The sequence below is a fragment of the Hippocampus guttulatus genome, chromosome 7, assembly GCF_054856545.1.
Source record: "Hippocampus guttulatus isolate MCC_2025c chromosome 7, RoL_Hgut_1.0, whole genome shotgun sequence".
Taxonomy (NCBI): domain Eukaryota; kingdom Metazoa; phylum Chordata; class Actinopteri; order Syngnathiformes; family Syngnathidae; genus Hippocampus; species Hippocampus guttulatus.
In genome coordinates this window covers 20,309,122-20,318,205 of record NC_141267.1, presented here as the reverse complement: position 1 = coordinate 20,318,205, position 9,084 = coordinate 20,309,122, and the positions used below count along the sequence as shown (strand labels likewise).

Here is a 9,084-nt window from a genome sequence, read left to right as displayed (position 1 = left end):
AAAAAATAAATAAAATTAAATTAGCTTCATTTATAAAACTACAAAGAAAGTTGCTCTAAAATATAATTAAAACTGAATTAAAAAAAACACACTCTGCCTTGGTAAACTGAAATGCAATTCATTTCGTACAAATGCTGAAGAATGTATCACAAAAAGAATGTATCACGAGTAAGTTTGAAGTGTCAGAGCCAGTGAAACAGGCTATCAAAATGAGATCTTCAGTATTAAGTAGGATTTATTGGGCTTTATACAACAACACATTATTAACAGTCACTTTGACAGCAGGTAAAGAGACATTTACAAACAAGTCTTGCTCAAATATGTACAGTCACATGAGCTGTAGTGCTCAGAAAACACACTGTTGGACTGCGGCCCCCTTGTCAGCATTGCTCGAAGCCCGCCATCAACGAGAGGGCGAGTGACTCCACTGTAAACAACCACAAAAACAAAAAAAATCAATCAAACACACATGCACATACACATCTCGACTGTCCATTAAACATTAAAACTGCATTAAGATTGGACTTACAATGAGGGAAAGAGCCACGACACACAGCCTTGTTGAGGATGGTCACCAAGAACATGTGACAATTTTTGAAATCGGACTCCATTTTGGCAATGGACTCAATCCTATGGAAAAATACATGGATAAATTCATGGTGTTTTCTGAGGTGACATCTTTCTCCACACGCTTCTTACTTCCAGGCTCCAAATCCGGCTTGCCATCGGTCCGAGAAGATGAGGACCAGGTTGAGCACCTTCATGATTGCTTCCTTAACAAAACTGACCTGAGGGAGAGAGGGGGGGGAGTTGGAAGGAAGACAAAAAGGAAGGAAGGAAGGAAGGAGAAAATGGCTGATGTCACTGTTGTGTTCACACTGATACTCATTACGGTAACAAAAACTACAAAACTGTGATTTGATTATCTTTTATGTAAACGCAAAACAAATTTTTGGCCAACTGGAAAAAAAGTATTTTTAGGAACACACGACAGCAATTATTTGTCTACAATGTGCAACATCGATTATGTGCTCTTAGGAAAGACCGGCATCAACCGTATGATGTCTTTATAGAGATGTGCAACATCAAGAGTTTGTCTTCTTTTTAGGAAAGCAAAGCAGTTGTCTCCTTTTGAAAGAAGTGCAACATTATTATTATTAACATCAACAGTTCGTCATCTTTTTAGGAACACGCAACATCCCCTGGAAAAATTAACAATGCAAAGTTAATTATCATGCAATTTTCTTTGTTTCAAATGAGTCAAGTTTGAATGACTACCAAGAAACACAAAGCAAGCCATCTCATCTCCTAGTCAGAAGCTGAGCTGCACTGTATTTGTTCACGGAGTGGACGGATACGTTTACGGCACGAAGCAGGAACACCGTACCATCATACGATCTGTCCCATACAAAAAAAATATGACTATGGATACATGAATGTATTAATTACCTTCTCCCTCAATAAGCAACGGTCATGAATGGTTGCCAAGTATCTGTAATGGATCTTGATCAGCTGGTCTAGGTCCTTTGCTTCCTGCACTTGGTGCTGGAACTCCAGTCCGGTGCTGTGCAGGATCTGACCAAGAGAGAAAACAAATCTTTAAAAATAAACTGCTTTGTACTACTAGTGTGTTTCATGTGTGCTTGAGTCGAATCGGCTGGTTGGTCCGAATCGTGGAATCCAACTGCTCCTTGTGAGTGTTCTCATTTTGTATTTGTGCATTTGTCATAACCTAGTTCAATTAACGGTGGAAGCACATTGGCTGACAGGACTTAAACTGCTCCGATTATGCAAACATAAAGTGAGCTTGTAACGGAAAATCAAATTTGTGTGGCTCGTAACTGGCAAAAAAAAAAAAAAAAAAAAAGGCTGTGTTGTTGGGGCATATTTCAATCCGAGTACGCGTGTTAACGAAGGCGTGTGATTGAGCGGTCGTATGGGCCCACCCTGGTCATGATGTAGTTGTGAAGGCTGTTGACGAAGTGCATGAGTTTGACACGCAACAAACACATGCGGTGAATCTGCTGCTTGACCAGTCGCTCTTTCTGCTTGGCATCGTCGGCCGGCGCCCCCTCCACTTTCTGTGTGAAATCTGCAAGCTCTGAAAATTCAATACAACGTATTACTTCCGGTGCTTATGCACCAGTTGTGCATGACGGGGCAACGGGGGATGAGAACGCCTACCGCTGAATCGAAGTGTGTCCAAGCTGTACTTGGCCCATTTGATCTGCAGCAGCAGCAGAAACACTTGATTGTAAATTTTTTGGCACTCGGAACTGATGACGATGTCCACGGGCCACGGAACCTGAGGAGGAGGAAAAACGACAGTACAAAAATACTTAATCTTTTCATTCTTTTATGACGAGGGCAAAAAAATTATATATTAAAAGTTGTGTCGGCCAAGTGTAATAAACACCCACCTTGTAACTGAGCGTCAGCACTTCAACATTATTGACAGGGTGTTTCTTCCGACCAGGATCAATTGTCTCCAAGAAGATTGACAATCTTACGAAGGAAGAAAGCTGTAGATTAATTACTGAATCCATTTAAACAATACAGGCACGCACATGCAGTACCTGCGACTGTCCTCCGGGCGGCGTTGTCCGACAGCTTCCTGCAGCTGGCCGTTGAGGAAGGACGGCTGCTGCCAGCTCTCCTTCTCGCGCACCTTGTCAAAGATGGCTGTGTAGAAGTCGTACATGGTGTCGCCGGCCTCTAGCAGGAAGTAGTGCCTCATGGCCTGAAGGTACTCCAGCAGCCTGAAGAAAAAGAAGGTGTGAAGGAGGAGGAGAAGAACAAGACGTGCTTGCCGGACGGCGGCTGCCTTCGTTGCGGCCCAAGCGGAGTACATCATCCATTTTGCAGAGCGTAATTTGCACTCGATGTATAAGACTGCGCTGTGGTATCAGTGTTGCAGTATCGGAGCATTGTTACGAGTATGAGCGTAGATGAACAGTAATGGCTGGAGCACGTGTGACTGAAAATGGCCTGAACCTTGACGAAAGCACGCAATGATCGCACAGGGTCTGGTCGGTGACACCTCCCAAGACACAGCACAATATTTATCTGGTAGTCTAACAGCGGGACCATCATGAAAAAACTGATGCAGTCTGAGAAGGCCATTACTTGTAGTCTTTTTTCAGAGTCTTCATGAGGTTGCCGCAGCACTCGACATAGCGCCGCTGGATGTGCGGGTAGAGGCAGGAGCGCAGCGTGAGCTCGAACGTCTGGCAGGTGACCGACTGCGACGAGCGGTCCACGGTAAAGTCGTCCCGGGAGAAGCACTCGTGGAAGTCGCTCTGCTCCAAGTACAGCCTGATGCAAGAAATAAAAATGTTTTAATGAAGACGGAAGTGTTCGCACGGCCAAAATGCCCGCAAGGTGAACATTCCTGAGTAGGGGAGTCGCCATATATTGTAAAACTCAACAAAAAAAAGGGGCGGGGGACACACTTGTAAAGTGAGGGTAGATAGTCACTTTACAATTTTGCTGACCTGGCAAAATTGACGGCCAGGAGCGGATCGTGGAGATCTTCGATCTGGAGATGCTGTGCGATCACCGACTGCATCCGGATCAGGCTCTTCCTGCTGGCCTGTTGCTCGGTCACGGCACCAGAGGGAGACGCATCCTGGCTGCACAGACGTGACTGCACCGATTCCAGGAACAGCGTGTACAAACTCTTGCGCTCGGCATCTGTGTTACAAAGCAGATTTTTCATAGTCGCAATGAATGATTCATCCAAAAGTGTCATGTTCCATTTCAAGCATGAGTCCGTGAAACATTTTCATCCTTTTTTTTTTTTTTTTTTTGGTCATTTCTTATCACGTACATGTCCGCCTCATTTTGCGTCAATCTATAAAACAAGAGTTCGGGGCAAATTTTCTTTCCTTACTTTCCAGCGTGTGGAAGGTTGGATTCAAAATCAAAACGGCCAACTTCCTGTTCGATTTAGAATCTCGAACAAAAACTCTTGGACTTACCTCTGGAGGACTGCTGAGCATCTTCATTGCGGTCCAGGTTCTTCAGGAGCTGCATGGACTTTCCAGCCATGATGATCTGTTTGAGGACAGGCTTGAGGAAGGACACCATTGTTAGCTGCCGGTTTCCCGCTGCGCCGTCCCCTCCGGAACTGCCGCTGGCCGCGTCGCTCGTCTCGCTCTCCACCGTCTCGGAGATGCTGTACAGCGTGTAGGTGGCGTGCCAGAAGTCCCTGTGATTCACCGCCACATCCTTGTTCCTTTGGATGATGAACTCTTTGGCGGGATCGAACAGGTGTCCGTGGACGATCCATTCGTCCACTATCTCTAAATATGGTCGTACGGTCTCGGTCCAGAGTGAAAAGAGCAAAGCCACCTAATGGAGAAAAGTGGAAAACCTTTTTAAACTCCTTACCAAAATCTGTATTTTGTGTCCCGGAGATGCACCAAAAATACAAAACACACCGTTTGCTCGGAAGCTTCCCCGACGCTGTCATAATCGATGATGGCCTTGTAGAGCGTGTTGAGCAAGTGCGAGGCCCGCACAACATTTGGGGTCTCGGGCGGCACCTCGGCGATGCCGGTGCAAAAAACCTTGTGCAGCACTTTGATTTGCGCGAGGTGCGGGCTGAGACGCTCCAGCACGGCGGACAGCGTCACCGTCTCATCTGGAGGAGAACCACTTTACATGACGTACAATCGATACTACGACGATTAATTGTTCAGCTGGATTCCCTCGCCTTTGGACACGAGCCCTCTCTCGATGGTGACCAGTTCCTCCTTGAAGCTGGTGAAGTACTTGTTGAGGGCCCACACAAAGGCCTGGTAAGTCCTGAACGGAGGTTCGGAGCCCCTTTTAGCGCCGGCCGGACCGAGCTCGGGACTGTGGCCCGTCACCTCGTCGATGAATCTCTGCAGGCGGAACACCGCCTGGCCGTACGCGGCCACATGCTCCAGCACGGAACGGAGGCAGTTCTGTGACAAATGGGGCAAAACGGGGCATTTTTATACAAAGGTATTTTGACTCATGCGAATAAAGCAAACTAATAAAGCAAAAAGTCGAGTTTATTATGTATATTATTACTTTATTATGGATAAAACTGCGGCCGTGTGTGTGTGGTTGCACTTACGCTGGTGAGATGAGTGACCACCACGTTATTCCTGACCGAGACTTTCCCATCGTGATGTTGGAAAATGAAGTGTTTCTTCACCCCTGATAGAAGCCTGGGAAACCAAAAATGATGACCAAAAAAAAAAATGAAAGCTGACTAACTACTATGGTTGCACGGTGTAATTTACTTTTGGAGACACTGCAGTGAAACAAAACGACAGTTGTTAACCTACAAAGTCAAAAGTGGGATTGTGCAGCTCAGCTCACCACAGTGTTTCGCGGATGACTTGCGTCTCAGTCACAAAAGCTTTTTCTTCGGGCAGATACAGCGGATCGGTGTTATACAAGTGCTGGTCCCTGCGGAGGAAAATGGGTCAGTAGCACATCACAAATGTATGACTTTTATTCAGTAATTTATGAGTTAACTAGGGCTGGCCGATTTTGAAAAACAATTTTTTTCCCCACCGCAATCTTGCAATATGGTTTGAAAAATTATAATAAAATAAACAACTACATATCACAATACAAAATTATATTTACTATGTCTAAAAAAATTTCACCGTGAAAAAAGTGACTTGCTGTATGGTCCCCCCCCCAAAAAAAAAGCTAAATAAAATATACATATATAAAAAAAAGAAGGCCTACCGATCGACTGAAATGAAGCATGTCTTTCCCCAAATTGCAGACTTTGAGATTTGAAAGTTACCGGTACATTCGACGACAATGCAAAATCGATTTGAATTTGATGAATTGCCCAGCACTAAATTAGGAGACTACGCCGTAATATTCGTGTCTTTGCAAGGGTCTCACCAGACATTGAACAAGTTGGAGTGTAAATGGAGGCTGTGGGCGAAACGGGAGGCGTGCGGCACCCAGTAGGGAGTCACCACGTGTTGCTCCAGCCAGGCTCGGGCGTCGGGTTCACCCACTGTCACAAAACAGATTCAAAAAGATTTCTTTTCTCCCCACATATTGCAACTCATCATGAGGACTTTTGTTCTTAGAACTCGAAATAAATTCAGCGACAAGTTTGGTCGGGGAACAAATTAAGCTCTTAGGTCAAGCTACCACTATGCTGCGATTGTTTCCGACCTGTCCACGGGACCGAAACCGTCTTGCCGGCGTGGTCTTTATCCTCCTGCGGGGTTTTGTCCAACTGGATCCCGGAGTCTTCCCTGCTGATTGGCTGACGGCTGTCTTCGCCCTCGCTCTCCTCCTCGGACCACTCCTGATCATCCAGCATGAAATAACAACTCAAGTGAATTTATTGAGCATAAAATAAAATTGACTGGGGCAGCAGGTATTTCATATCTTAGGAATCAAGTATGCCACCAATTATTCGATCGACGAATCGGACAGAAAACTGACTTTGCTTTATTTAACACAATAACGTGCATGTGAGGTGTAATTCTTATTTATATTGGAATGGATCCACTTGGGGGGTCACCATTCTCACTTTGTACTGTAGTATCTGTGACTTTTGAGCGTGCGTGGCACACGCTGCAGCCTGACATAGTCTACCACCACATATGGTGATGCATCTTATTGTTTCCTATGCCCTGATGAGTTGAATTTCTGATTTTATGGTAGCCCTCAAACTTTCTCCTTTGCCATCGTAAAGTTCAAAGAAAACGCAAAGCCAGTAACATTTAGAGTAATACTCACAGGAGTGTCAGGGTATGGCCCATTGTCTATGTCCTCACCCTCCCATAGGTATTTCGCCCAGTCAAAGTTGTCCTCTGGTTCTGTGGATGGCGGGAGATATCATTTTATTGAAAAGAAGCAGTTTTCTCCGAAATTGCAGCCTTTGCAATTCGAAAATTGCATTTTAGTATATAGCAATGTCAACTTAAATTTGACTAATTGTTCAGCCCTAATGCCCGGCATGTTGTGGCACAATGTGGCACCACACTGAAGTCTGGCTGAATATTGTTTAAAAAAACAACAACAACAACAACAACAAACAAACATAAAAACCAACTGTTTAAAAACTCGATATAACAAGTTCACAGTATGTTCCTCACTCACCGGCCTCTTTCACCCGGGGTCTCTCGGTAAAGTTTGTGTTGGAGGGGGAGCCTGATAAGAGGAGCAGCAGCGACAGTACGCTGTAGTGAACGTCAGTCTGTAAATACACACACAATCGTTAATACACGGAAGCAATTTTGGAAGAACGTAGCAAAGGGGTATGTACCTTTGTTCCAGGGGTGTTGGCCAGGGGCGAGTTGAGGAACTCATCAGTCAGTCTCATCCAGCTTTCAGCCTTACTCACTTCCGAGTGCACCATGAGCTTTTCATAGATTCTGTGTTGAAAAAAAAAAACAACAAATTCATTTTAATTTTTGCCTCAAAACTAAGAGCTCAAGGCAGAATAAAGCATCACATTCATAAATAAGTATGAAGATATCCATTAAAAACAAATATAATTTGTAGTTAAATCTACATTTTCGATGAAAATCCATCTCAAAGGTCAAAAGGAAATTCGGGAAAAAGGGTGTTATGAAAACGCAAGAACCGTAAATCCAATTTGTTTTTATATCTGCCTCAATCGTCATACGAAACTTCAAATTGGAACCAAAACAGACACTTACCCACTGATGCTGCGCTGCACTTTGTGGCTGTCCACGTCTAGAAAACGATGAAACCTGAGGGGGGGGGGGGGGGGGGGGGCGGGGGTAATCATCTTAGTGCCACAAAAAAAGTATCTAATAACTGTACTATGTTTATATAGCATCTTTCAAAACATAGTTACAAAGTGGCCATTTAAAACAGTCAACGTACAAAATAATACCATTCGAGACAATTGCAAGATTAAACAAATGAAAAGTATGAAGACTTGAAAATCAAGGATGGACATTAGAGCCAATGCTTCTTGTTTTGCTCATGTCGCAATCATTGTGACGTTTACAGAGAAAATGTCAAACACTTTTTGGGAGCATCACATATCAGACTTGTTGGCATCAAGTGTTTTAGGTAAACGCGAGGGCGTCCAGAATTGTTCCTTGGGGGATCACGCAAATCAGACCAACGCAGAAGAAGGCATACCCAAGCGTAATTAATCAGGTTCGATTATCTAGACAGGAGGTTCACCACGGCCATTTCTTACTTGAAATTGGACCAAGCGAATTTGAGCGCCAGCTGGAAGTTGTGCTCCTCCTCGTCGTCCAGTCCGCTCACACATCTGATCAGCTCCTTCGTCTCCCTCTCCGTCTCCTTCTCGAAAGTGCTCCAGTGAGCCATAGCTTAGCTCGGCGTCACATATGGCGAGGTATCTACGGGGTGGACTACCCTACACAGAATGAGGCACTAATATTTGTGGTAACATGTTTTGGATAACGCCATTTGTGACTGTAGCCAGAGGAGCTCTGGTTAACTTATAGCAACATCTTCGTTTGCTCGCAGAGAGCTTATGCGCATGCGCGAATCTAAGAAAAAAACCGCTATTATATGCTTTATTTCTGTAACATAAAGTGTATTGTTGATTTAAATTGGATCAAATTTGAAGTGACAAGAAAAGCCAAGAATTAATAGTAATTAAAAATCTGCATCGGTGTGTTTTTAATCACATTTCCCACAATGCATTGCGAGCTAACGACACAAAATCGAAAGTGTGTGGTCTTGTTCAATTTATTGCTCACATTTCTCTTTCAATAAACAACCGCATTGCCACGAAATAATTGCGCATTCCTATTTCGTTGTCTGTCATTTAAATGTGTGTTTTCCTTGGCTTAAGCGGGATGGCCTGTTGCAGGGATACGTCAACATCCCCACCATTTTGAATGTGGCGGAGCTGCCCACTATAGTTATTTGTCTTTATGCCATAGAGACAAATAACTACAGTTATTTGTCCCTCGAAAGTCCAGGTTCCAATGCAAACATGCAAACATTCACAAGCACTTTGACTGGAAAACAGACACAAAAAAAACAATGTCTCGAATTTAATGTTATGATAATAAATCTGTAGACCTATTTGCATATAGTTTACGCAAGGGCGGT

General features: G+C 44.2%; 1 protein-coding gene across 1 annotated transcript; it reads right to left on the bottom strand.

Moving 5' to 3' along the window:
* Positions 1 to 217: 217 nt before the first annotated feature.
* Positions 218 to 8,986, bottom strand: tubgcp5 (tubulin gamma complex component 5). Its single transcript, XM_086114736.1, has 22 exons — positions 8,195 to 8,986; positions 7,680 to 7,733; positions 7,283 to 7,391; positions 7,117 to 7,213; positions 6,754 to 6,833; positions 6,181 to 6,316; positions 5,899 to 6,016; positions 5,356 to 5,445; positions 5,108 to 5,201; positions 4,718 to 4,952; positions 4,443 to 4,645; positions 3,981 to 4,353; positions 3,495 to 3,693; positions 3,127 to 3,315; positions 2,577 to 2,759; positions 2,421 to 2,505; positions 2,185 to 2,305; positions 1,947 to 2,101; positions 1,450 to 1,575; positions 700 to 788; positions 530 to 630; positions 218 to 427 (listed from the first exon to the last, which is right to left on the bottom strand). Exons 1-22 carry the CDS (start codon positions 8,326 to 8,328, stop codon positions 381 to 383), a joined length of 3,018 nt encoding a protein of 1,005 aa, XP_085970862.1. The 5' UTR covers positions 8,329 to 8,986; the 3' UTR covers positions 218 to 380.
* Between the last annotated feature and the right edge of the window lie 98 nt (positions 8,987 to 9,084).

What these genes read in the sequence shown, in the direction of transcription:
- tubgcp5 (XM_086114736.1), bottom strand. Translation starts at nt 8,328, where the DNA reads ATGGCTCACTGGAGCACTTTCGAGAAGGAGACGGAGAGGGAGACGAAG. An exon ending in GGGAAGCTTCCGAGCAAACG is followed by an intron (nt 4,354 to 4,442) that starts GTGTGTTTTGTA and finishes TTTCTCCATTAG; the next exon opens with GTGGCTTTGCTCTTTTCACT. An exon ending in GGACACACTTCGATTCAGCG is followed by an intron (nt 2,102 to 2,184) that starts GTAGGCGTTCTC and finishes TTGAATTTTCAG; the next exon opens with AGCTTGCAGATTTCACACAG.